Below are 27,840 nucleotides of genomic sequence, written 5' to 3'. Positions count from 1 at the left end.
TGTTGAAGGTCACGGAGCAAAGCTGGTGGCAGAACCAGAAATAGCACCCAGAAGTTACTAGTTTTTTCTGTATTTCCTTTCCTGTCACTGCTGTTTGCTTGGATACCGAGATAGCTGTGTGTAAACAGAAGGTTTCCAGAGGCACCAGCCTTGTTATCGGCCTGATTCACTCAGTGATGATGCAATCTGGAATCCAGATTTCTGCAACGCCTTCCACAGTGGTGACGCTGCACGTGATGTCACCGGCCGTCTTGTGCAACCAGAATTTTAAACTTGCCTCTGCCTGAACCGCTGCCGATGGCTGGATAAGCCCCTTCTCACTGCATTTTTATTCCTTAAGCATGGTCAGGTCCTGCCTGCTTGTTCCCCTGGCATTACAACTGCCTTGCCTTCTTGCTCTCCTTAACCTGGTAAGGAGCCCTGGAGCTGAGATTGTCCTGTGGCTGCTGATCCTCTCTGTGCCCCACCAGCGGCTTTGTTGACTAATTAGCTAATGAATTTGTGCAAACTCCCTGGTACTAGGGCGGCTGCCAAGCTGTCAGGCTTTCACCGGCTGTCAGGAGCCACGAGACACTTTGATGGCTTCTGTCAGTCACTCCTGCTGCCAGACCGCTGTGGTTGTCCCCCCGCCAGGCACGGGGAGCTGGCACGGCTGGCATGAGCCTCTCGTCCTTAGACCAGATCTCGGGAGGAGGCACCAAATCATAGATCTTTATGGAACAGGCTTTTGACCGCCGGAGTCTCTGTTAGGGTGATCAAGAACACTGCACAACTTTCGCCCCCGTGGGAGGTGAAAAATGAGATGGAAGGAGAGCAGCGAGTCCTTTCCTGGGCATTTGCTTTAGGGATGCAGCAGAACTGCCAGAGAGCCGTGCCGGCGCTCCAGCCGCCAGCATTCCGTACGGAGCTACCAGGATGCTCTGCACACATGGCTCCCAAGAAGAGGAAAGAGCAAGGCTTCGGGTGCCACGTTCCCTCTCCTCCTTGAAAGCCAATGCTTCATCCATCCCCTGGCGCCCTGGCTCAGCTGCTGGCTCGCTCGGTACCTGTGCTCCGGGACATCGGCAGAGCCCTGAAACACCTGGCAGTGGTTTCTCGGAGTGTAGGAATTCTGTTACCAGCTTTTCATCAGTGCGAATTAATGTTAGCAGATGGCATGCACATATCTGCCTCTCCAGTTCTCAGGAAGCACGGGATGGCTTTAATGGAAAATGAATTATTCTTTATCCAGGATGTTTCACCAATAAACAAAATAATAAGGGGTCTTGTACATGTGCCTTGGCGGTCCAGTACTTCTGTGTCTGTCTACCTTGTCTGGAAGTACCAGCTGCACAGTTCCTCGGAGTCTTTGTGTCTGGCTTGGTTGTCATCATTAACAGAGCCTGCGTTTTGTAACAAATCCGAAAATAATGTTGATGATTTATTTTGGCAGCAGACAATTCATCTTCCACCCTGCCTGCCTCTCTCTGGTCTCTTTCGGTCACTGAGGGAAACCAGAAGACAAAATTTATCAGCAGAGATGAGTAGGTGGCAATTTTGAGATGGCATCTCTTCTGGCTGTCCTTTTCTGATTATAACCACACTTGGAAAGAGACCTTTCTGTAGACCTGAAATGCCAAGAGCTGACCTGCCAGAACCGTTCTCAAATAGGTCATTAAAATATATTTGGCAATTTACCCACCTTTCTTCTCTAACCACACCATGCTATATTTTTCCACTCGCAAAACCCTAGGAAGCTGTGAACTGGAGGTCTGGGCACAAATGTCAGACAATAAAACACTCTTGCAAAAGTCAGGAGAATATCTGTGCTAAAAGTGACGTCTCTCTTTTGCCTGAGCATCTTCACGTGAGCTTTGTAAACCTGCCTCCTCTGCTGACAGTGCTGGCCAAGTGTTTGGGCAGGGACGGATGGCAGGCTCTTTCATTAATTTACTGTGAAAACTGTTATTTTTCATGATACCCCAGCGCTGTTGCAACTGGTGACTTCTCATGGAGAGGTTTTGGCTAAAACCCACGCAGAGGCAGTGATGGGGAGAAGCAGGTGCTGCCTCTATATAGTGGAGCTGCAGGGAAGGGGGTTGTGCATGTGCGATGGGCAGGTCGGAGGGCTACAAAGGGACATGGGTGGCAATAAATAAACAGCGACTAAATTTCTTTGCCTTGGCTCTGGTTTGTTAGATTCATCTGGTAGCTGTGTTTGGAGCAGCGACTATGTGGGTTCTGTGGCTACACTTTCCTGGATGCGAGAAAGATGATGTGAAAATTACTTGCAAGCTGTGGGGTTTCAGGGAAGTCAGGAGAGTAATTGTTGTAATTTGCTAATGGGTAACATGGGAATATGGGGTCAGCACTGACTGGGAAAAAATCTTAAAAACTTGTTTTGTGAAGAAGCTAAATATTTGGGGTTTTTTTGGTGGCTGAAGGAGAATAACCAGGTAACTTGTAACTTCACCTCCCCCTTGCCTTTCTTTTTACCACAAAGAGCTGTCAAATGATCAGGATGCAGTGTCCCTCCATTTCTCCTTTCCTTTTGCCTCTTAACTTGCACAGAGTTGAGGAAAAAGTTTAAATATTGGATGGGGAAGAGAAATAAGACACGAGATTTCATGCCATGATTTGGAGGCTGCGTTTGCACTCGGCAGCGAGGCTGAGAAAGGAGAAACAGCACTGCTCAAACCTGGATGTTTCTGAACCTTTTGTTTTTGAAGTGACAGCAGAAACCCTCCTAGAAAAAGTTTTTTGAAGAGGAACTTTCACAAGAAACTGAGAAAAAAAGGCTCTCCCATCCTTCCACATTACATCAAAACCCCCAAAATGACATTGCTGTCAGGAAGCACCGTCACAGCAGCCCTGGGTGTCTCTGGGGCATGGGGTGCCGGAGCAGTGCCATGGGGGAGCGAGGAGTCCCAGGGGATGGAGAGCCTGTGTGCAGGGCAGGCGCTCAGCCCTGCTCTCCTGCCATCTCCCCATCCCCAGGACATTCCCACATCACCCTTGGGAGTGCTTCCCAAGGCGGCTGAGCAGTGCTGGGTGAGTGCCGGGACAGCGGGACCTGGGTGACTTGAAGATGCTGAGGGCACAGCTCCCGCAGGGCTGCAGCGCAGAGCAGGACCGGCGGGCGATGACGCATGCCTGGTTGGGGACCCTAGTGGCATCTGGGGCAAGGGCATGGATGGGAGGGCGGGCGTGTTTCTTTGTGGGGGTGGTTCAGGGGTTTTTAAATGATGGTGAATCACTGTTCTTCTGCTGTTCATGTTTGATTATCAGTTGTGATTATAAACCCTAATTGACTGCACTGCTTTCCAAATGAAAGCATTAGCCAAGTTCCAGGCATGTACTTAAACCTGATTAAAATTCTTTTTTGCAGTAGTTAAACATGATAAGGCAGAGGGGGAGAAAAAATTATTTTTAAAATATGCTCTTACAGATCTTCCAGATCTGAAGTGATCCTCACTATGACACAATAATTTTCCAACACTACTTTTCGGTTATATTTAGAAGTGCATTTTCTGTTCCTTCCCTCTCCTTTCTGTGGAACAATTGTGCAACTTTCTTTTTTCTTAATATAATACTGTATTAAAATTAGCTCCAAGACTAAAAAGAGTCCTCTGTGTAGGAAGGTGGCTACCTTCCTTCCTAGCACTTCCCCTTGATCTTCCACTGGGATTTTGTTCCTTCTAGATGCGGGTTCCTTGGGCGCTTGCTGCGGTGTGTGCTGTGCGTCCCCTGGCTGATCTCCCCTCTGCTCTCCTCTCCCCAGCAGTGAGCATGCAGAGTTCAGAGGGTGGATCAGACTCAGCAGCATCTGTGGCACTTCACAGCTCTGCATCAGCCCAAGCTCCAGTTGTGCAGCCAGTGCCAGCGTCGCAGCAGGTAACGTATGCACAGCTGGGAATGCCGTTTCCATGGAGAAGAGACCTGTTTTACTGGCAGATGTATTTTAATCCCAGGTTTTTGTATGCGGGAGAGGATTTTGCTCAGCTTGTTGAGGTAGTGGGTTGAACCTGTTGCTGCACTTTGTGTTGATAAAGGCCATAGATATTTCAGTGTTAGCCCGATGAATATGGAAGCTTTAAAACATGGGATTTAGATTTTAACTTGGCTACCCAAGGAAGTCACTTTGTGCTGGTTTGGTGTTTGCTTCAGTATATAATATCCTGTTGTCATTATTTGATGTGTCAACAAAAGGAGGAGAAAATGTAACAGTCTTTAAAGGTGTCTCTGCAAATAAGGCACCAAGCTCAACAGAGAAGGAAGGGGGGGGAGAGGGTGGAGGAGCCACATGCTGGTCTCTTCCTTTGGTAGGTGGATCCCGACTTTTTAAATCGAGGAGGGGAGATTCACGATTCACATACATGGATATGAGCCACTTGGGAGGTCTCTGGATAGGGGAGAAATGATAGCTTCAGCTGATGAATGAAAACTACCTACTGCAAAACGGGAAGGGTTAAGTGAAACTTGTTCCTTTTTATGCCTTTTGGGGAACTATCAAAAGAAGTTTCTGTTGCAGGAAGCTGGAAGGATAAGAGGATGGGTGGGTACAACTTAGCTACACCCTTCTCTAACTCCCAAGTGAGCAGAAGTAGCTGCCATTGGATGCTGACGGAAAGGAACAATTAAAAATTGTGAATTGGTAGGAGCATTTGATTCACCAGGAGACATGGACATTCGCATTTGTGACTGGGTGCGTGGCTGGCCAGCTCGCTGTCATCTCTCAACTTTCCCATCTTCCATTTCTCTGGGTGACATTTCTTGTTGGTATTGTAACGATGTGGATACAGCTGGTCGATAGTGTCAAGTCGCTTAGGGATCGTCAGTCGTTAACGTGAGTTTGGCTGTGACAACGTGTTAAAGAAGTTTAGAAAACCCATTGGGTTTGGATTATGAAATTACCCATACAGCCTTTGCTGGTGCTGTCATCATGACACGGAGTATCAAGTGGAACTCCATGGATTAAGGAAGACCCAGAGGATCGTGGAAAGTTGCTGAAGAGAAGGAACATCCAGAGCCTTCCCTTCTCACCATCAGGACAAAGAATGAGCTACTGGCAGCATGACTGGTGTGAGGCTGAAGCCTTCAGCTTCGTTGATCACTGGTCTACCTTTCAGTGTGAGCGAAGGCTGTATGAACAGGATGGCCTCATCTTACAGGTTGGGGATGATTCATTTTCTTTTGTTGGAAAGTAGTAGGAGCAACCAGGCAGGCAGTGACAAATGACACAGGTAGCTGAGCTGGGCAGCTGTGCCAAAGGAGGAGACGTGTTCTTTGGGAAAAGCAATGATGGAACATGGGTAAAAAGTGGGAGAAAGGAAAGGGTCTTGCTGAGAATTTGATGCAGGTGGCATTGCCAAGGCCTGACTTGAACAAGGACTCATGTTGTTCCCATGGTGCACTGGTTACAGCCTCCTGGGGACAAAGTGATGGCTGGCACCCGTGTGCGTGTCCTCACCGCTAGCTCAGCTGCAGGGTCTCCAACGTGTCTAGACTTGCTGAAGGTCAGCCTGGGGACTGGTGATGCAGAAATCTGGGCAATTACCATATTCCTGTAATTCTGCTGGAACAGAATTTCTGGCTGGTTACAAAGGACATATTGGGACCGTGTCAGAGGACTAAAAATTAGAAATATGTACATATAAGGTAGCTAGTAATTATCAGGGTCTCTTCTAGATTCATATGGGGTTGTTTTTCAGCTTTTTGCCCTGTTGGCTCAACTGCTGGGTATTTTTAAAGCCCCAAGCCACCGAGGATGACCGTCACCTTGGAGAAGGTCCTCATTGGTTTAAAAGGCCATACTGATATTTGGCTCTGTTCCCACGGGCTTCGCTGAATCATTTCTTTCCATCCACCCCAACACAACCCCACGCTTGTTTTGCTGGATCTGCAAGGTGCTGAGCACTCTACGAGATGTGTGGCCAACCTCAAACTGAATGGCGAGCGTAACACAGAGCCAGGGGAACGATGGAAACGATGGTGCAGAGGACAGAGTGAGCACTGCAAGGCTACACGACGTGTTTCTGTGCCCTTGGTGGCACTGAAGGGAGGTCAGAACCATCTGAGCTTTGGGTGCTGGTAGAAACTGTAAGGGCTGTGTGGCACCCTGGAGGGTGCGATTTCTTGTTGCAGGTTGCAGAACGTGGTTTGGTACAGAGAAGAGACTTTGCAGCCGTAGGAGGAAAATGTGAATGTGTGAGGAGTGATTCTTGTTTAACTGTGACTGAACCGCAGGTTGAGCGCCTCCCATCCATCAGCTGTTAGCTGTTATTTCCTCAGGTGGAGACTTAAAGATGATCCATGTCAGAAATCGTGGATCCAGCTTTTCCCAAGTTGGGGGTGCTGAGTTCAGGCTGGTGTCTGATGCAGGTTACACTGGAAGGTTGGGGACCACAGGGATGCTAGGTCAGGGGTACCGTGACCGCTAGAGTAGCAGGCAGGCTTTCCATGAAAGTTTTGACAGAGGATACTTCACTCACCTGTATTGCAGACTGAAAGTAAGTGTGTGCTACTGTATCTTCTTCTTTCAGAGGGTTTTGGTCCAAGCAGCAGGCTCCGCTCCCAAAGGAGCGCAGATGCAGCAAATCTCTGTTCCCAGAGTTCAGCAGGTTCCGCAACAGGTAATATCTCCAGGGTGGGACACCACGCAGGGACCCCCATGTCGACAGGACCTCATGTCCCACACGACATTTGAAACTGTGCCAGATAGCTGCTTAGATAAATCCATGCTCTTAATTTTGTGTGTGGTTAGAGAACTGGAGATCACCGTGAGAGCAGCTTTCTCCATCTCTCTCTTCCTTTCTTAGACCAATGGCAAAAGAAACTCTCAAGATATTTAAAGTTTAGAAAGAACCTTTACTGTAGCAGTTGTCTTCCATACATTTGAAGATTTGATGGATCCTTTTAATTGCCATTTAAAAGCAGTCCTCCTCTGTAAAGATTTTCTTAGAGGCAAAGTGTTTGGGAGTTTAATTATACAAACAAATGTACTGCCTGTGTGTGGCTTCATAGAAACGTTAGGTGACAGAGCCATGCAAGTGTTTTTATTTATCTGAACTTTGCCTTTTGCAGTCCTTGTTTCCTAAGAAACCAGGCATGTGTGGTGCTGCTTCATGTGGACAGTGAGTCTGACTCTTGACTTTTTCCTCTAGCAATTTTTAATTTGGTTGCTCAGTTTCGGGAAAAAAACCCAAACCAAAACCAAAAAAAACTTGACAGAGGGCAACTACGTCCCTCCCAGACCGATGAAGAAGGGGGCTGGGGTGCAGATGGTCACTGCTGACCTCCTCTCTGAAGGAAAGGCTGCAGCATGATCTCACCCTTATTAGTCAGCAGAGAACCAGCCCCGAGATGTGTGTGCAGAGGAAACCCAGCTCCATTGTTTCCACTGCTCATGGAGCAACTGCTTATTTATTTATTTTAATGTGACCTTTTAAAATAAATATGTCCTTTGGGATTCCTAAGCATATGGGATTTTTGTTTTCTTTTTATTTTTCTTTTTAAAAGAAAGTCTAAATGTCAAGGTAAGGTTGAAAGCCGTTTAAGGGTGTAATATGTGATTTCTCCCGCTGTTCCTAGGCAATCTGTAACTTGAGTTGATGATGCTCGTTTCAGGTGCAAGCGGTGCAGCACGTGTATCCATCCCAGGTCCAGTATGTGGAAGGAGGAGAAGCTGTTTATACCAACGGAACCATGTAAGAGTCTTGTTGGCTGCAGCAGAGCCCCGTTCCCCCCAGCCAGGCTGAGCCCATCGCTCCTCCCAGCCCCTTCCAGCCCAGCGCTGCTGCGGGCTCTGCCTGCCCTTAAAGGGAGGAAGAGGAGGAACAACTGTCCCACATGGTGCGTTGTGTGTAGGGGGGTAGTTCCTGCAAGACTCCAGCCTTGGAGGTGGTGGTGTCCTTGTGGAGGGACTGTTCTCCAGGGAATCCTGCTACATGAAGGGGTCGGGTGTTCCCCTCTGCCCAGCCCGTTGAGTGGTGAGGTGCAGGGGCTTTAGGAGCCCGGAGCACAACTGCTAGAGGAAGAAGGGGCTTTTGGAAGGTTTCTTCTTCCTCCTGTCTGCTGTGCCCCTGCTTTGGCCCTGATGTCTTTGCTGCCCTCCGGGGTGCTCTCAGCCTTCTGCTCTGAGGTTGCTTGCAGTGACTGCGGAGCAGCTGCTGGGCTCCGTGCTGCGCGGTGGCTGTGGCCCTTCGCTCCAGGGCTGTCTCACACTGTCAGGACTGATTTCTATAGCCCAGGGTTCAATTTCAGTGGAGCAAATCCCACCAAGAGTGGTGCTGAGTTGTTTTCCAAAGGTGGTCCAGAACCGTTGTCCACGAGATTCTATCTGCAAGCTTCTCTCCACCTCCTGACCTTATCGTTCCTTTGACAGACGAGCTGCCTACTCCTACAACCCCGACGCTCAGATTTACACCCCCAGCAGCGCAGCATCCTATTTCGAACCGCAGGGAGGTGGAGCTCAGGTGACTACAGCGGCATCCTCTCCTACAGCCATTCCCTCTCACAACATGGTGGGCATCACCATGGACATTGGGGGAAGTTCGATCCTCTCCGGCTCGGGAGCCTGTCTCATTCATGGGGGGATGGAAAACACTAGACATTCTCTGTCACATACTTCACGCTCCTCACCAGCAACGGTATGTAGCCCTGCAGATGTTGCAGCTCGGGGGCCAGGAATTATTCCAAGGGAACTGAAAAGCCTTCAGAAAATAAAACTTCCTGCCTTTATCGCTGTGTATATGTCTGTATAACATGCCATGCAAACGCAAGGGAGAGAATAGACACTGGTGTACTACAGATACTTTTCAACGGGAGTTTGGAATGTGTCTCTTGCTGGTGGTTAGAGGCTTGTCAGGCTTTCTGAGTGGATCACTGAAATTATGCAGCATGGAGATAAGAGAAAATTCTCGAGGTTTTTAGTTTTTTTTTTCACCCAAGCAAAAGGTTTCGGCTTTTCAATTCAAAAGAATTGTCTGTATTTACACTAATAAGTGTAACGTCTGAACATGGGTCTTGGCTTACCAAAAATAAAGTAATATATATTTTTAATTATGAAGAGATATGAAAAATCCTTTATTAACACCGTGAATAATTGGCACATTAGGTATGTCAAGCTGGTCATGCCAAATGCACAGTGATCGAGAAGTCTTTGTATGTATCTCCTACACCATTGTGTATTCTATCCATGCCATATGCTACAGAAAATGGATTTTAGGGATAACACTGATCAAACAGAAATGTTTTAAAGCTCTTAACTTTTTTAAAACATGTTCCTCCACCTGTCAGTTGAGGTGCCAGCTTGCTAGAGCACAGCTGTACAGCTGTGTGGGACTTGGGAGGGGGGGGGGGGGGGCGCTACAACTATTAATACAAAACAGCTTTTCTGCAGCTAGTAGCTACCAGGGCTTTTATCTGAGAATCTACCAGCCCGTAGTAGCAGCTGCTGCCAGGAGTGGGTTGGGGCTCATTTTCTGGGACACTGCGCACCTTCCTCTCCAGACTGACTTGTGTGTGTTTATGTATTTGTATGTAAACATAATTACAGGTGTAGGTGTAATTCAGTGTATGTGGCCAGATTGTAAAAATGTGAACAGCACCAACCAGGGAGAAAAACAGGAGCTGTTCACTACTGAGTACTCAGGAAAATCTGGCCAGTTAGGTTGTGCTTTTTTTCCCCCATTGAGTTTTAGAATATCAACTTCATGTTTTTTGAATCTCTGTGCCTTGAAAAGTTGCCTTTTGATCCTGGAGTAAATGTGCTCTGCCTTAGGTGGGAGTAGGGGAAAAATCCTTAGCTTTGGGTAGAAGAGAGAATGACAGATGTATCTGGATTACGTGGAGTCTCTTTCATGTGTGACAATTGTGTGCGCACGTTTTAACTGTTCATATTTAAAATCTAGCATTGGACTATCTTCTGATTTTTGCTCAGGCTTGATATTTTGAAGGAGGTAAATGCTGATCTGGTCACCTGCGTGGGACTGCATCTTGTATAGCTGCACAATACTACTCTTGGGTTTTGGTTGTTTGGTTTTTTGTTGTTGTTAGTTGGGGTTTGGGTTTTTTGAATCTCCATGCTGACAGGCACAATGTAAAAAGCCTGAGTAGAACATGTGTCAATAGAAGTGTCCCATGAACAGTTAGTTTGTAGCTGTCTGTCACATGAGAGAAAGCTGTTCAGCAAAAAAAGAATATAGGAAGTGACCTTTATGAAAATGTACCTGAAATAAATATACTCTGTTGTATGTAGGAATGAACTTTTGGAAGGTATTGCAGCATAAAATGTCTGTGGCTGTTGTGGAGGGGCTCAAGGGGATGAAATAGCTTGTGGAAGACAGTGTAGGGATGTGTCTGTGTGTGGCTTTCAGTTTTTTCAGCAGGATAGAGCAGAGCCGTGATAACTGCTTTGAATTTTGCATAATAATGGGTGGACAGATAGTGGAAGGCTTCAGGAGAGCAATGACTAAATGAAATCAATGGGTAGGAACACTGGTTTTCCTTGCAATGTCTTGCTTAAAAGAGAATAGGAAAGGCTGGTGTTAAAGGGGCTGGAGAGGCTGTCGTCCTGGCTAAATGTGTTTGAGGCAGGGTTAAGAACTTTGTGGAGAGAAAGAAAAATACAGCTCCTCCAGAAGTAGCCAAGGAAGCTGTGGTGTTTGCATGGATGTCAGTGGCCAGCAGTGCAAGGGCATTTAGAGACACCCGTCTGCCACGTCTGCTCAAATAATGATGCTCCGCTCCATCGAATGGGCTGAAACAGCACGTGAAGCAGTCCCGTCCAATGTCTAGGCCAATGGAGCACTATTAATCTTTATTTAATTATAGGCTTGGTATAGCTTAAATTAGGCTGTACCAAGAGAGGAAATCCTTGAGACCTCCCGTAAGTGGGTCCTGAGAGCTCCTCACCTTTGCGCGGGGCTGTTGAAAAGCCTTTAGTCTCTCCCCTGTAATATTTTCCTCTGCAGATGCAAGTTGCCCATTTGTATGGGATGCCTACCAAAATGCCCAAAGGCCAGGCGGGGTTTCTGTGCTTGCTCAAGAGGTGTTGCTCAAGCGGGCACTCTTGCTCCTTGAACAGAGGAAGGAACTGGTGTCTCCCTCCAACACTGACTCATTTCCTGAAGGCTGCATCAGCAATCGGGCGTTGGTTCCTCGTGGTACATCACAGTGTGCTAGACAGTTTTCTCAAAAAAACCCCACTGATACATAGTCTTAGGCTGACCCTTGTTTGAATTCGGTGATAACTTCCCAAGAAGGGATGGCACTTTTGGATGGAAACCGAGGAGCATGTGCCGGAGGTGCCTGGGCAGAGTATCACATTCCGGCAGGGATATGGCACAGACTGCATCTTTGGGTGTTGAATGTTGTTTCAAAAGTTGTATCTGATTTGTTCTGTTCTCCCACCTTTCTGACAGAGCTTGGTTTTGTAAATGGCTGGTTTTATCTCGACCTTTTATCTTCAGCCTGCTATGAGTCAGTGCAAACTGAGTGTGGAGGCCATTGACTGATGGTTGTGCAGACGCTTTGTTCATGTGCCTACAGATGAGTGCACGACCATGCATGTGAAATGAGGACAGATGCTAGAGACAGCTGCTGACTGCAAGTTTTACTGGCTGATTTGTGCTGCCTTGTCCTGCCTGCACTAACAGGTCCTAGAGAACAGGGGTTTGAGAACATCTACTGGAGAGAAACAGCAGGTTCTGCCTCTGCCAGTCCCTTATTGTGAGGGTTTGTTGCTTGGTTGGGGGTTTTCCCCTCCTTTTCCTCACTTGCAAAAAGCTTGTGCTCAGGAGGACCAGAGCTCTGGGACCAGCAGCTATCGGCTGAGCAGTTTGCCAGATCGTCAGGGGAGCCCCAGCAGCAGAAAGGAGACAAGAGGGGTCTGGGGGAGGGTCCGGGCACAAGGCAGCAGCCGTGGCTGGGCTGGGTGTAGAACAGAAGCTGGACAGGAGGGAGGCAAGGGGGCTCGCGGGGGCAGCCTGCCTCACCATGGCTCTGCTTGCAGCAGCTCTGGGGTGAATGGAAAGGAACTGGGTAGCGTCAAGATGGGCCAGCCTGCCCTTGCGGGAAGAAGCTCACTTAATTGAAACCCATCTTCTTCCTTCAGAGCCCCTTTGCACCTCGCTCCAGTAGCAGGGAGCTCTTATTCATGCCGGCATGTGCATTGTGTGTCAACCCTCCTTGTGCCTGTTTTATTTAGTTGCCATTAGTTTTTTGTCAAAAATGTGAAGAAGTAATAATAACCAGCCATTACTTCCAGTTTTCATTGAAAGGTCTGGGTGAAATGCACTTTCTCTGTAGCAAATCTCCTTTGATTGCTGCAGCCTATGTCTGGTGGTGGTTTGGGCTAATATGAAGGGGAAAGGAAAAGGAAAACGGCTTCTCTTTTATAAATGGGCAATGTATATAGTGGAAGATCAAAAGTCCCCTGGTCTCGCTCTTTCGCCCTAACAGGGATTCTTGCTGTGTTAGTTTGCATGCCATACAATAACATCTGCAGCTTCATCCCATAAGGACTGTGCCTCATCTGTTTGCCTCTTTTTCACAAGCCTGTTGATATAAAGCATTAATCATTCAAATATTAATAAAGAAATAATAAACCTGGCTGTTGCTAACTATCTGATTTCCTTTCTTTTTCTTTTTTTCCTTTTTTTCCCCTGTGCACATTTTCTTTAGCTTGAAATGGCGATTGAAAACCTACAAAAAACTGAAGGGATTACATCACACAAAAGCAGTTTGCTCAACAGCCATGTAAGTTACAATCGGAATTTACAACCTTTTTCCTGCTTTGGTAGGAGCATTATTTGTAGCTGAGCCACTCAGAGCAGCCTGGGATTCAGCTGTGCTGCCCAAAGCAGCCCATTCCCAAGAAACAAGAAGCTGCAAAAAGTGCCATGATGTTAATGCTTGTTTATGAGATGCTCTGGATTCTGTTAACTGCCTCTGCACTGTGTTTATTTATTTTGTCTGCCTTGCAATGGAAATTGCTGGCAATTAGATAAACACATTTGAGGAAGTTCTTTCCTTTCACTGGAATTGAAAGATGGCTGGAAAATAATTTGCAATTTTACAGCAGTAACTTGGCGTGAATCATGACAGGTACCCTTAGATAGCGCATACCAAAAGCTTGCTCCTGTGGATGCCTTGATTGCCTCTTTCTGTGCCTCAGGGAGACCATTACTGTTACAATGCTATGCTAAATTCGTTTGCTAGACCTCTCTCTTCTCACTCTGCCAACAATGTCTCTGCTTTGTGTGAAGTTCCCACTGTTCTGCTGGGCCTTCTGCATCATGGTTTACGGCTCCCATGCAGTAATGATTAACGACAAGCACATGCTTGTGTGAGATTTGAAGGGTCTAATTCAAGTCCTCTTGAAGTCATTGGACTTGCCTTGACTTCATTGTGCTTTGGATTAGGCTGAAGCATGTTCTGCACTGATAAATCACAGTGCACAAAGCAGTACTTCTGGATTCTAACAGATTTCCTTTTGCTTTGTATTTGGGGGCAGATCTGTTGTCATTCTTGGGTTCTGCAAAAAAAATCTGTGCCCTCTTCACCCTAGAGAAATGGCCTGAGAAAGCGAAAGGAGCATTAAACCTAAGGATCTGATTCTCTTAGGCTGTTGTCGAACTCCAAGCCAGGGTCCTGGACGAGCTTAATCCTTATTTCAGCCTCTAGGAATTGAAGGTTCCTGGTTGGAGCTGGGAAACACAAACCTGCAGGATCAGGCTGGTAGTTCCTGTTCTGAGCATCTCCGTGCATCCTTTCCATCCCAGGCGGTGGCTGTGCGTGTACCCCCATGCTGTGCCCCCAGCACCATATGGATTTGGCTAAGGATAACGTCCCTTCTAGAATTTTTCTTGTTGGTTCAAGTGCAGAAGCAGAACGGGGGGGTCGTGGTGTGGTATTGAAGGAGATTTGACAAAAAGCAGGGAAAGCGCAGAGGAAAGAAAGCAAAGACAGGAAAGAGATTTCATCTGACCACAGGCTGCGCAGGATGGAGTTGGGGCCCAATCCAGCCTCTGATCACATCTTCCCCGCTTGCAGGGTAGAAGTAAAGAACTTAATGTCTCTTTTCTGAGGTCACGGCTCATCGTTTGGCCTAAGGCTTAAGTTCTTTTACAAATTCTAAAGCAAATAGACTACTTCCTAAGCATGTGTGTACACATCAGCTCTCCACTCCTCTCTGCTCAAGATGTTGGTCCAGGCACAAGCAACGCGCTGCCCTGGGCAGCTCCAGGGCTGGGGTGGGTAATTCCCTCTGCCAAGGTGCAGAGCCTGAGCCAAGGAACCTTGTGGAGCCCTTCTGCCCTGTGACCCTCCAGTGTCCTTGCCCTGCCTTCCGGGAGCACGGAGCCGTGTCTGTGGATATGTGCGAGTAACGAGGAGGTGATGGGACGAGCAGTGCCTGTAGTAAATGCAGCACGTTGCAGACCCAGAGCAGGCAATCTCTTTCCAGAGCTGGAGGACGGTCGGTGCTGGTGCCCAGGGAGGGTGCGTAGCCTCTGCCTGGGGGGGGTTCTGGGGCTTTGACTGGCCCGAGGGACCTGACCTCCATTGGAAGTGAGCCCTGGGATGAGTAGAAGGCTGGAGTCATTCCACAGACCCATCATCAGATGGTTTGGGTTGGAAGGGACCTTCGAAGGCCAGCTAGTGCAACCCCCTGCCATGGGCAGGGACATCTTCAGCTGGATCAGGATGCTCAGAGCCCCGTCCAGCCTGACCTTGAATGTTTCCAGGGATGGGGTATCCACCAGCTGGAGACTGGAGAATGCCAGAGGCGTGTGGGGCAGCCCGGTGAGCACGGCACCGAACTGCTCTGCACGTCTCCCCGGCACGTGCTGTGTCACAGGGCATCCTGCTCTCCAGGGTGTTTTGGTTCCCACCCCTTTATGTGAAAAAAAAAAACCAAAACAACAAACCAGACAGGGGATTACCCATCCCAAATGCTTGTGTGACCAGCACACGGTACTGTCATAGATGAGCTTGACAAAAGCGAGTAGCTGGGGAAGTTGTGAGTTCATGCTAATTGCGCTATTAGTTGTGACTTTTAAGGTTGCAGAGTTTTTCATTAACTGTTCTGTCTCTCATTTTAAATCTCACATTTTTCAAATCTGTGAGTTATTGGGATAAATGGTTTATTTTGTTGCCATCTGCAGATGTTGCGTGCCAGGAATCTTTGATTTCAAAAATACAACCAAACCAAAGAAACCCTAAAGGTATCTCAGTCAAGAGGCAATTCTTTTATGTAATGCTGTTTAAACACAGTCAATGTGAAGTGGAGCCACACTTGATAACGCAATTTAGCTTCAAAAACTCTCTGAGAGGTTATTTAAGTGCACTTGAAAGATCAAATTTGGAAGCCTAAGCGAATGTTAATACCCCAGCGACACATGATGTTTCTAATGAAATCATGTCAATCCATTACTGTTATTGAAGAAGCCCTGCTCACGAGGGTACTCCAGAGACTCTGGGCCAGAGGATTACGTCTTTGCCGATTATGGTCTTGCAGATGATGCAAAGAAATTTGAGGAAAATTACTACAGTTTTTGTACGTGAGTGCCTAAAGCTAGGCACGTAAGGAGGGAGCTGGATGCTAGAACCTGCCCAAGGCTCTGCGGCTCCTCGGTGTGCACAGTGCTCATAGGAGTAGGAGGGAGGTGGATTTTTTCCTCACCGTAAAACAAACAAACAAAAACCCGAATAAACCCCCAAAAGCCTATTGGACTTCTTCCCTGTGGTTGAATGGCTCTTAGGTAGGTGCTGATGGAGTTTTTGCCCTGAGGAAAAGATCTTACCCCCAAATGATGTTTAGGTGGAAACATCTAAAATGAGACTAAAGAGAGAGGTAGGAAAATTGTTAAAGGGAATAATTCTGCCTTGGCCGGGGGAGGGATGTAACGCCCTAATGAAGGATGGATTTCCTGCTCAGCAGAGAAGGGCGGGCGGTGCTGATGGATGCAGGTGGCTCGGGGCGCAACTACGCAAGGGACCAGAGCTGACGGGCACTTGTTGGAAAAGAGACTTTTCAAGAAAATAACTAAGTTCGGTTGAAACTTGAATTGCAAAAGATCGGTGGGGCTGAGCAGGGAGCTGCAGGTGTGAGGGAAGCGTTCCTCCCCGTTGCTGTGTTCGGGGTGCTCGCAGGGGGGTCTGGGGTCCGTCCTGACTCTGAGCTGAACTGAGCGGGGGCTTAGGAACCGCAGATGTCTTTTTTTTTCTTTTCATTTCTATGAAAAAGGTTTCTTTTTCATAGAAATGCTCATAAGAAAACCTCTCCAAACCTGGACCTTCAGAAAAAAAATTTTTTCTTTCTTTTCCCAGACAGCCCCAGGTATCACTTTTTCTATCCTTAAAAAGCCATCCTTGAATGGAACAAAGCCGAGGTTTTTCGCTAAAGGTTATTTTTTAAAAAATCAAAACAAACATTCAGTAGAAATAAAGTTAGAAGTAGAAATGAAATTGAAATGTTCCCCTGTAGTGCCTATAACAAACAAAGCAGCATACGGCTGCGTAGTGATTTTATTGGATCCTGCTCATAGTAAACCCAGAAATTAAACTGTATAGTATCGTGTCATTGTCACCACTAAGCAAAATTCAAACAATAAACAGAATAAGGGATACAAATGGAAAGACTCTTTAATGTTCTCGTTTAAAGTGCCTGGTTTGTTATTACTAATGCAGGAAGAGCAAAAATCATGTTTTGAAAATTATTTATATTCTAACAGATTTCTTTTTTAAGCTCTTCTGTGTGTTTTGTAATAGATTTGTAATTCAACAGTGGGAGTTCATATTGTGAAACTCTGTGGTGTTTTAAAAGAATATAAAAGACACTTGCAGAAAAGAAAGCTGGAAGATGAAGCGAATAATCTAGAAATATCTGGGATTAGAGTAAAAATGCCCAGGATCACATTTAAATGAGAAGGTTTTCCCTATAGATGAATTTTCCATAGAAACTTTCAACTTTTATATATATGTATACATTTTTTTAACACTTGGAATTAGAATAGGTTTAGAAAATAAATAGCTGATCCACATTCAGTATCTTCCATAGGATAAATAAAATAAATGGTTAAAAAAAAGAGGACCTTCTTAATCATTAATCTTTTAAATATAGGGGATGGGCCAAAATTAGTGCAGATGTGGACTGCCTAAAACCTGAGTTCTTGCTGGTCTTTTATGTCATAACCACTGGGGTCCACTTTTGCTGGGGATGGATAATTGGGGGGTGGGGTCTCGGGGGTACTGAATGGCTTTGGGGGGCTTCCTGGGGGACTTCTCACCTCTTCTGCCGGCGAGAGAACAGAGGGTTGCAGATCACTGGCAGACACCTCTTGGGGCTGTAGGGTCTGGAGGTCCGAAAGGTGGTTGGTCGCTGGAAGAACACACCAAAGGGTGTCTTAGGTGGAGGTGGAAGGTGGGAAGGTGACAGGCAGCTCTGCGGAAAGTGGGACAGCAAAAATGGCCAAGAGGTTTCTCTTCTTCCATCTGTGGCAGCCCCTGGTCTGCTCAAAGGCCACCAGAACTGACGGGCCCAGTCATTTGAACTTGTGGTTGCTTTGGATGGAACCCAACTAATGAATGAAAGAGTTTTAACTGTACAGCTTTGGATTCGGCTCATTTGATGCAGCGTAAGTTTAAAACTGGGACAGGTGAATGATAATGGCAGAACGTACGGTCAGAGGTGCTGGAAAGCCTTTGTGTGAGAGTTGGGTGTGACACACAAAACCTGAAAATGACTCACTGGAGTGAGGTGTCAGAGGTGTCATTGCACATTTCAGGTTGTATTTTCACAGTTACTGATACAAAACTGGAGTATAGCCGTGAACTGGGACCTCAGAGTTTCACTGGGAGAAAAGAGCTGGATACTGGAGTATGAGTGGAGGGGACTTAAGCATAGGCCAACTTGTACATCCATGTGCATGGTTAAATCCCGCTGATTTCGTGCTTAATTGCAATACGTGCTTGTTCTATTTGTTGTGCTAATATTGTGGCATCCATACCCGGAGTCTGTTTCGCCATTGCTGGGGTGTGAATTCAGCAGCTTCTGGTGGAGCTGTGCCTCCTGTGGATCAGGGCTGGAGGGCTGGGTGGCGAGGGAGGTCTTGACATCGTTAGTCCCAGATGTCCCTAACGACAATGAAAGGGCTCTTACCAAAGCTATTGATTTTAGTCCATTTGTGCATCTAGTTCCTTCAGAGATTCACTTAACATAACACTTATTTTATGGATGCCGAAGTCATTTCGCCAGCTGAAGGAGAGCGGGGGTTTTGTCTTTTTGCATTTTAATTCCTGTGCTGACATTGTGCACCAGGCCTGCCCTTTCGGGCCGCCTGGGTATAAATAATTTATATTAATTGCAAACTTTAATCAACAGAAATGTCAGAAGTTCAGACAGTAAATTTTGAAAAGTAGATGGACCCCCACAGATTTTTATCGTTGCTTTGGTAACTGTTAATTTTATTGTTAAGGGAACAGTTGCACACATGCCAATCTTCAAATTAATAAAGACTTTGCAGCATATTGGTTTCCCTAAATTTTATTCCTCCTAGGCAGTATCTTAACATCTTTATTCTTGGAAAATACAAGTTCTTACAGCTTTATTTTATCTCTGCAGAAATTAATCTCTATCCAAGGTGGACACTGAGATGGCAGGCAGGCTGTGTCTTAATGCCTTTGCAAAATCTGACAGCATTTTTGTTTGGGTTATTAGCTTTGGACTGGGAGTCCTTTTATAAAAATGCAACTGGCATAAGTTATATAAATTAACTACCCAGCATTAAGTTCTCTTGAACATGTCAGACGAGCTCTCCTGACATTTAAGTGTTGACGCTTTGATGCAGCCCGTTCCAGCCCTCTTTAGACTTTCATGTGTTCTTTATTTATTTATTTGTTTTCCATACCTGAAGCTCCAGTGGTTGTTGGACAACTACGAGACGGCGGAAGGCGTCAGCCTTCCCAGGAGCTCCCTCTACAACCATTACCTGCGGCACTGCCAGGAGCACAAACTGGATCCAGTGAATGCCGCTTCCTTCGGGAAACTGATCCGTTCGGTGTTCATGGGGCTGAGGACCCGCCGCCTGGGAACCAGGTTGGTGCGAATCTACATTTAAAAAAAACACCAACTCCTAGAACTTCTGTCACACATACTGAGAATTTACCGAGCAGCCTTTAGCAGGCGCAGGTGTTTCCTCCAAGATCTACAGGAACAAGCGGGAATGGTCTTGTGGGGAAAGGGATGGCTGCTCTGAGGCATGGAGTGATTTCTGTGTGTTGTTAGGCAAAGCTGCTCCCTCACCATGAAAGGTGTGAGAGGCTGGACAATACAATGAATTTTGGACACGCTCCAGGTCTCTGGTGATGGTGCCTTGTCCAGCCACACAGTGGAATTTGGTCTGTGTCCTTTTCCTAAGGAGTCTGAGAATATTTTATTTGAACCTAGGCTTCTTCTGATTCCATTACTGTCTCAGAAAGATGAAGTCACTAATCTTCCCGATTGCTGCTGTCAAAATTCTGGCACAGTGCGATGGTTCCTCCCGTTGGGTCCGGTAAAGGTCCTCCATCGCAGAACCCGTGCCCACATCTCTGATGCAGACAAGCTGTACAGATGTAAATGGCTTCCTTCTTCAATACCCAAAGTGGCAGGCTGAATCTCGTGACAGAATTTTTTCTTTTAAAACACCGAAGATCCATATAACACAACAAAAGCACGACAGAAGAAAGTACACTGGCTGTAATTACAGATGTGTCCTTCAAGGGATCGCCTGCACAGCTTGCACAGCTGAATTTGCATTTTATCCCAGCTCCTAATTTTTAAAAATTAGCTAATATGCTGGAGAAGTAGTGATTGCTCTGATTGTGTAAGATTTTATAATGAAATTCAAGCTTAGATATTTGGGCTTCTAAACAAGAACAAAACCAGATGTGTCCAGGGCATTCCACAGCTGGAGTGTGGAGGCAACAGTCGTAGGAAGAGCAGGGAGGAGTGTGGATTTCTGTAGATTGGTTCAAGTGCAAGAGCTCTGAAATAATTTTTTTAGAGGAGAGAAATTCTTTAATCCCATCAAGGATTAAAGAAAAAAACAAGCAAAAATCCCATTTAAAACTGCAAATGTGCAGGCTGGGAAGGGTACAGTAAACCTGAATAAATATTAAAATAGCTGTCCACCGTTATTTTCTTACTCGTTCCTTTAGGTTATGAATGCAGGTGGTATTTAATTTGCAGGCACTTCAAAAAATCACTCGCGGCATGGCCGAAGCGTGCTGCACACCTGAGCGTTGGGGAGGTGTAAAAGCCTTTGTACGGTGGCAATGGCTGAACGCTTCAGCCATGCCCTGGGCAAGAGCAAATTCCCCCAGCGTGGAAGAAAGGGTTAATTCTTCAACACATGCCCCTCTCCTAAATTTCTCGGTGTAATTTTCCAGTGGGAAGCATCATTGGATTGAAGGTGCCTCCAGCCCCTTCCGTTGTGACACAGCAGAGGAATTTTAAGCCTCCCCAGTAAGGGCTCTGGAGACCCCGCTCTGCCCCCCGGCTTGGTCTCCTCTCCCATGGAGGGCTCAGCTCAGCCATTATTAGCGACAAATTGGCTAAAGCCGAGTTGGACATACCGTCATCACGTATCCACGGCTGCCTAATTGTCCTTCTTGCTCCCAAATGCAGATGCTTGGGGGTTGAAAAATTCCGGTTTGGTGGAAAAACTTTTTTAACTGGCGCATCTGCCGAATGTGACGGAAAGGCATTCTTCTGAGGAGCATCACAGCAGCTTCACTGACAAGCAAAGGGAAAAGGATTCCACCCTCTTTGGCTTGCAGAAAGCTTTCAGTTTTTACAAAAACTTTAAAAATGAGCAACTCCAAGAACAAAGCCACATCAAAGCCCGTTGCTGTGGCTGTGAAAGCATTGGCAACAGAAAGACATTTTTCTTATCATACTTGACTATTCAGTCAGACTTGTTCCATCCAAGTCTAGATAAACATGGAAGTTTGTTTTTATGGAAAAAAACAAATCCTCCAACCCTAACCAAATAGCAGAGTGTCCCCTGAGGTCTTTCTGTCATTCTGTTTAATAACACTTGGTGTTGTAGCACTTGTCTCTTCTTCTCCAGTTACCATGGGTGACTTGAAACAAACCTTGCCGGCTTTTAGATGTGGATGTCACTGAACTTTGCGACGTGTGGTTTTAAATTTTATAGGGGGTGATGGCATTCATTAGTTCCTTGGTTCGGCCGTTCGAGCAGCGCTTGGCCACAGACTGAGGGGTGCTGTAAGAAGGAGGCTGTGTTTTCAAAACAAGCCCAAGAGTAAATTGCAGGGCTACGATGTCCCTTCCATTGACTGGCTTTCACTGAGCGGTTTCAACGCTGATACTTCTCCAGGGGAAACTCCAAATACCATTATTATGGGATCCGTCTCAAGCCGGAGTCTCCGCTGAACCGTCTGCAGGAGGATACCCAGTACATGGCAATGAGGCAGCAGCCCATCCACCAGAAGCAGAGGTAGGTGGTCCCAGTGCCCTGCAGCTCGCTGCGTGCCCCCAGCCCTGCCGTGGGCAAAGGTCCTGTCCCAAGGGATGCAGCAGGCCACGTCTTGGGATCAGGCTTCGCTTGGCAGCAAAGGGAACGTGTTGGGACAGCTCAGCCCCGAGTGTGGCTGAAGTGCCAGCGCTGAGCTGTGGGAGACGGGGCTGCAAGTTGCTGGCTGCTCTGAGTAGTGGAGGAGCCCGGGAGTAATTCTGGTGGGTGCCCATCGTGGAAACGTTCAAGGCCAGGTTGGACGGGGCTCTGAGCCGCCTGACCTCGTTGAAGATGTCCTTGCTTATGGCAGGGGGGTTGGACTAGGTGACCTTTAAAGGTCCTTTCCAACCCAAACCATTCTATGATTCTATGAAAATGGCATTTATCTGCCTACTCTGTTTGCCAGTGGCGTGATTCAGCCCACAGCGACGGAGAATGCCCCAGCACGTGCCACTTCTCATGGCATCACTGTGACCGAGCCTTCGTAAGACCTCAGCCGCAGAGTTGGTTGTGCCAAATCAGTGTAAAGGACTTGGGGGGTTGTGTTGTTTTCGGGCAGATTTGGGGTTTTGGGTTTTTTGGGGTTTTTTTATGCAAAAGTGCAAGTTAAATAGTGCTGTGGCTGGTCTTGTGTCTGAGTAATTTTGAATATAAAACAATGTACAAAGGAATTTGGAATGGTCTCCTGGAAGCATGGACACTTCTGGTTCTTGCTGGAGGGAAGAAGGAGCAGAGGAATTTATTTCTTCAGCTCCCAAACAGAAAGTAAAAGCAAAATTCAGCTCCTGAGACACAACCTGTGCTCTGGCACCCACTTCAGCTCTGCTTCTCATTTTCTTTTTCTTTTTTTTGGTGTCACCTTGGGCAAACTTCTTAACCCCTTTAATTCTGTCTTGGGGAGTGCTTTTCAAAAGGAGGTTCTGATTTTCCCCCCTCCATATGAGTAAGTGATATAAATGCTCAGCCCTCACGATGCTGGCCTTGAACGTAGCCTCACGTAGTGCACAACGAACACGAGAGTCTGCATCACTGCGTCGCATATAATGAGAACGTGTTTGCTCGTGCCTGTGTCAATCCCAAGCCATGCTCTAAATTTAGGTATAGACCAGCACAGAAGATGGATGGCATGGCAGAGAGCGGGTCCAACAGTAACCCGCACACGACGCCGGAGCAGTCGGTTGCTGCTCAAAGTCAACATCATCAGCAGTTCATAGGTGAGGAGACAGCTTTAACGTATTAGATACCGCACGCCCCGGCTTAGAGCTGTAAGGGGAAGGAAGGTCTTGTCCAGCAAGCCCTGGCTGTCCTGCATTTGTTTGCTTTTCTAATAAATCTAGACTATTATATATTATCCATTATAGTATACGTTCTAATAAGCTTTTGTAAAGTCACACTTGCTAAGTTTATTTCCCAACTCCTTTACCCAAGGAAGGCTTTTTTCTTATGCCGTCAGGTCTGTTGGTTCCTTTTAGTATATTTTTATCTGTCTGGTTTTATCCAAATGGGGTGGAAGGAGCAAAGCTCCAGAAGAGCGGTGCTAAGGCAGGCAGCCAGAGGGAGAAGGGCAGTTCTTTTCATTGCAAAGGCTGCAGTACGTATCTGATTGGAGACGATCCGTGTGGACCTGCTCCTTGTGAGAAGACAAGCCCTCTGGCTTTGCTGGTCCTGGATCTGAATGTCTCCACCACCTCCAGTAGAGAGAGCAAATCCCGGCCAGCTCTGAAATACAATTGCTCCTGATACTCTGCTGCCCAATTATATTTCCCATTGTACCAGAGAGGCATTTTTCAGGTTCGGAGAAAATCTAATGGGAAGCACGGTAGATGAGGACAATATATTCTTGTTTCTGTTATTACAGAGAGAAAGAAAACATTTTCCTTTCCACACGGAATAAATGGGCTGCAGTTGTTTGCTTTTTGCCCAGTATAACAGCACGAACCAGGGACAGTACTGGATTATTGGTCTTACTTCTCCTGTTGCATCCCGATGGAAACACGAAAGATAGCCATCAGCGACAGCAGCACCTTGTACTCGTCTGCAGTCCGGCATAACCAAGTGTTCCTAATTCTCACCATGTTTCCCGACCTTTTTTTTCCTCTAGATGTAACCCATGCCTTTCCCAAGTTCCCAGCCCCTGATCTAGGTAACGTCCTCTTACAAGAAGGGTTCACCTTGAACGATGTGAAAACTCTGCAGCTTCTTTACAGGCGGCACTGTGAGGTGATTATTTGGAGTATTTTAATTGATTTATTAATTGATGTGGGACATAATTCATGTGCTCATCTCATATCCTGCGCTTAGAAAAAGCTGGAATATAATAGGAAATGCTTGATTTGCTGCGTATTACAACTCAAATATTGTGCTTTATGTTATGTTTTCATTGTGTGACTTGTTTTATGTTATGTTCATTATCGAAACAATGCCCTTTCCTTTATTTTTCTTGTAAATTATTTAATCTAAGTGGCAGCACATGAAATTTATGCTTACACTGTGTGAGAGGATGCTAGCGGAGCAGCTAATGAATTGTGTTCTTTGTTAGGCAACTTTGGATGTTGTAATGAATCTTCAGTTTCATTATATTGAGAAACTGTGGCAATCCTTCTGGAGTCCTAAAACACCATCTAGTGATGGCTCTGCTGCCCTGCCATCCAGGTACGCTGTTGTGCTCTGATTATTTCCGAATGCTCCATTTTCTGGTGGTGGTTTTTTTATTTTTAAAATGCATGAAGTGTTTTCAGCTTCATTAGGCATTTTGAGGGCTTTGTAGGACCTGAAAGTATTTACTTCCCTGTAGAATCATTACAAAGAGTGTCAGGAGTATTTAATGACGTAATGACCACAGAGAGTTCAGACCTCCAAGGGAGGCATCTGCTCTGGTTCTGTACATCTGCCTGCCTTATACCTCCTGTCAACAGTGCTCATCCCAAATGCAAAGATGGATGAGAACGGGATGCTGCTTTCATAAATGGTCATCAGGAGCAGGCAGGAACGATTCCGTGCCGTGAGGTATCGGTCTCAAGTGATGTCTCAGGCTCTGAGGTTTTAGTGACGTGCAACGCTACAGGCCTGGGGAAGAGGGGCTGGGAAGCTGCCTGGTGGCAAAGGACCTGGGGGTGCTGGTTGACAGCCAGCTGAACATGTGCCCAGGTGGCCAACAGCATCCTGGCTTGTGTCTGAAGTGCCATGGCCAGCGGGACTGGGGCAGTGATAGTCCCACTGTGCTCAGCACTGGTGGGGATGCACCTTGAATCCTGGCTTCAGTCTGGAGCCTCCCGTGATGAGACAGACCCGGAGGGGCTGGAGCGTGTCCAGAGCTGGGGAAGGGGCTGGGGCACCAGTCTGACAGGGAGCAGCTGGGGGAACTGGGGGTGCTCAGCCTGGAGAAAAGGAGGCTCAGGGGGAACCTCCTCGCTCTCTGCAGCTCCCTGAAAGGAGGCTGTGGGCAGGGGGGGTCCATCTCTTCTCCCAAGTAACAAGTGACAGGACAAGAGGAAACAGCCTCACCTTGTGCCAGGGGATGTTTAGGCTGGATATTGGGAAGAACTTCCTCACCAAAAGGATTGTCAAGCACTGGAACAGGCTGCACTGGGAAGTGGTTGAGACCCCATCCCTGCGGGTATTTAAAAGACGTGTGGACGTGGTGCTTAGGGCCATGGTTTAGTGGTGGCCTTGGCAGTGCTGGGTCTACAGTTGGACTTGATGATCTTAAGGGTCTTTTCCAGCCTAAGTGATTCTCTGGTTCTATCACATCTGGGCTAACTCACTTCTTGGCTGGTGACCCAGATCTTTTAACTGCCTCGTTTGAGGCAGGTAGTGGGAAACAAAGCTCCTCACATCTTTGTACTCCTGCCTGACTTGTTGCCTTTTCTTCATCCTTTATGTGTTGGTAGTCTGCTGCCAAGGGAATGGAAGTAAGTGAAAACAGAGAAAATGGAGAAGGCAAAGGTTTCTTCTTAAAATTTATATTAAAAGTCTGTATTGTCCACTTCTACTGATAAGATAAGGACTTCCAGTGCGGTCATTTTATATTCAGAAGAAAAACAGTAAAAGTTTGAGTATATAAGCAAATACCCCATACATATCTATAGAATTACGGCCCTGTTGTCCTCAGTAGATGCTACCCAACGGATATTTTCCCATTCCCACAAAGAATCACTGTAGCTGTGTTTGATTGTTTCAGAATCTTTTACTTGAGGGTATATCCTCAAGGCATATTGCAGCACCAGAGAGCTGTGCCAGGTGCAAAGAGGCTCACTTGGATGCTGGAGGCAGCGTTTCTGCTGGGCTGAGTCTAAACCAGCCTGTCTTTTCAAGGCTGTGTGCTCTGGTACCACTAAAGCAGTACCGCTGCTAATAATCAAGACAGGTAAATAAAGCACTCCCTCCCCCTGCTTTATAGATGTACAAATATAAAACCAGAATATTATCAAAGTGGCAAACTGCAAGCATGATAAAATGCAGAATATGCTTCCACTTAACAGAAGGTTTAGGTACTTGATGGCCAGTTTCTCCATGTGAGTATACCTGTGGAGTTCCCTTAGTAAAACTGCTCAGGCAGGGGCTATAAGTACCTCCTTATAGTATGTCCAGGGCTTGGCTTTAATGATCCAACGCGTGGGCAAAGGCCCTTCCAAATGGCCAGTTCCCAGCGTAGTGTCTGAGCAGCTCGGCTTTGATGCTCTGGCAGTGCATTAGGGCTTCAGTCCTCCCTGCTTGCTCTTTAACCAAATATCTTATGCCTTAATCATGCGGGGAAAGCTTCCATACCTCTATAAAGTGAAAACAATGCAGGCTTGATTGACCTCATTCAGTTAGAGACAGTAGCTCTGTTCTCATCAAAACACCACATCTTTTCCCTTCTGAAAGCCTTCAGCATCTCCAGGTGTTGAACACCTTGAAACCATTTGTAGTATTTGTTAATACCAGCTAATCTGCTCAAACATGAGCTGCAAACTTTTTTTTTGTCCTCCACTGCTGCAGCTGCTGAGGTTTAGAACAGAGGGGAGAGCAGAGAGGCGTGAAGGTTTTGGAAACAGCTGCATCTGTGAGGAGGACCAGCTAAGCCCTTGCTTGCTGAAATAAGTGCACAATTCGCACGTACGTGTGAAGACAAGTGTGCGAAGGGCTGAGGATGGAAGAAGCAAAGGCAGGCAGGGCAGGTGCTGGGAGGTGCGGGTGTGAGGGAAAACTGTGATCAGAGCTCTGACCTCGTGGATGGAGAGGTGCTTGCAGAATCAGATGAGATTTGTACAAACTCAAAGGTTTCCTTTTGAAAGCAACATGAATGGGCTTTTTTCTGATGAAAACTGGGGTTAGAAATCAAGAAGAGGAGTGAATGCACTGAATGCAAACCTGCTGCTTACACTGCCTCCCTACCCCCCCGGCAGCGAAGAAGAACATGAAGGGATCCTCCCAAAAGACAAGCTGATCACTCTGTGCAAATACGAACCCATCCTCAAATGGATGAGAAGCTGTGATCACATCTTGTACCAGGCCCTGGTGGAGATTCTCATCCCAGACGTGCTCAGACCGGTGCCCAGTGAGTATCCTGCAGCGTGCTCGGGAAGGCACGGGTGGTCCTGACTCCTGCTCCATCCTGCTCCACGCTGGGCTGAGTCATGGGATGCCGTGTCTGACAAACAGCGGTCCGTGGCTCACCCGGTCTGGCTACCACTTGTCACAAAGATTTCCGTTGTAAAACCTGATTTAGAGGTTTTTGTTTTGAATACAAGCTAAAATATTATGGCAACGGCAATATTCCTGCTGCAGCATTGCTCTCTGTCGACAGTGCTTTGTGGCCCCTGGAAATTCCCATGCCTTTTAAAATTTGGTTTATTGCATATCACATCTCCTGACTTTGGCTAGGAGTCGAGGTAAATGCATAGGCTTGATGCACAAGTAAGCACAAACTAATCCTGGTGAGGTGTTTCCTTGGAGATAGTATCTTTGTTTACGTAGGACCATCCTGTCCCCTGCCACACCTCCTGGAAATTAGGGGTCAACTTTCATTTGGGAGGTTAGTGTGGGATATTGAAGGGTTTCTCTCTGATTTGGCTCCTCAGTGAAGCGCATGTGTTGGTCTCACCGAGGTCTCAGCTCAACCCTTGACCGGGCTGAGCAGTACTGGAAAGCCATGTCCCTCTGAGCTGCTCTGGTCAGTCTACGGTGCTGGGGCTGGTGTGTCTGTAAAGAGCACACATCAACATTTGGAAAACGCTCAGAAGGACCATGAATAAGAAAAGGATAAGAAAGAATAAGAAAATAAGAATAAAAGTTTGAGTAACAACATTAGAGAATAAGAACAATTGGAGTGCACCTCGGGAGCCAGCTGGTTTCG

The 27,840-nt window shown here is 46.8% G+C and overlaps 1 protein-coding gene across 7 annotated transcripts in view; it reads left to right on the top strand.

The window, feature by feature from the left end:
* The window catches only part of RFX2 (regulatory factor X2), a 63,904-nt gene that overhangs the window by 26,005 nt on the left and 10,059 nt on the right, over positions 1-27,840 (top strand). For 2 of the 7 annotated variants that reach the window (XM_056336933.1, XM_056336932.1), the window contains exons 2-12: positions 3,682-3,873; positions 6,522-6,611; positions 7,606-7,685; positions 8,363-8,627; positions 12,664-12,738; positions 18,897-19,078; positions 21,366-21,485; positions 22,602-22,717; positions 23,605-23,723; positions 24,043-24,155; positions 26,891-27,042. In XM_056336933.1, coding sequence (XP_056192908.1) covers positions 3,682-3,873; positions 6,522-6,611; positions 7,606-7,685; positions 8,363-8,627; positions 12,664-12,738; positions 18,897-19,078; positions 21,366-21,485; positions 22,602-22,717; positions 23,605-23,723; positions 24,043-24,155; positions 26,891-27,042 — 1,504 coding nt within the window. Of the gene's footprint in view, positions 1-2,825; positions 3,031-3,681; positions 3,874-3,940; positions 5,151-6,521; positions 6,612-7,605; positions 7,686-8,362; positions 8,628-12,663; positions 12,739-18,896; positions 19,079-21,365; positions 21,486-22,601; positions 22,718-23,604; positions 23,724-24,042; positions 24,156-26,890; positions 27,043-27,840 lie in introns of those variants that run through there. The other 5 variants (XM_056336938.1, XM_056336937.1, XM_056336936.1 and 2 more) reach the window with 5 other exon arrangements.

This window comes from Falco biarmicus, chromosome 4 (genome assembly GCF_023638135.1).
Source record: "Falco biarmicus isolate bFalBia1 chromosome 4, bFalBia1.pri, whole genome shotgun sequence".
In the NCBI taxonomy this organism is placed as follows: Eukaryota; Metazoa; Chordata; class Aves; order Falconiformes; family Falconidae; genus Falco; species Falco biarmicus.
This window is presented reverse-complemented; position numbering and strand designations above follow the sequence as displayed.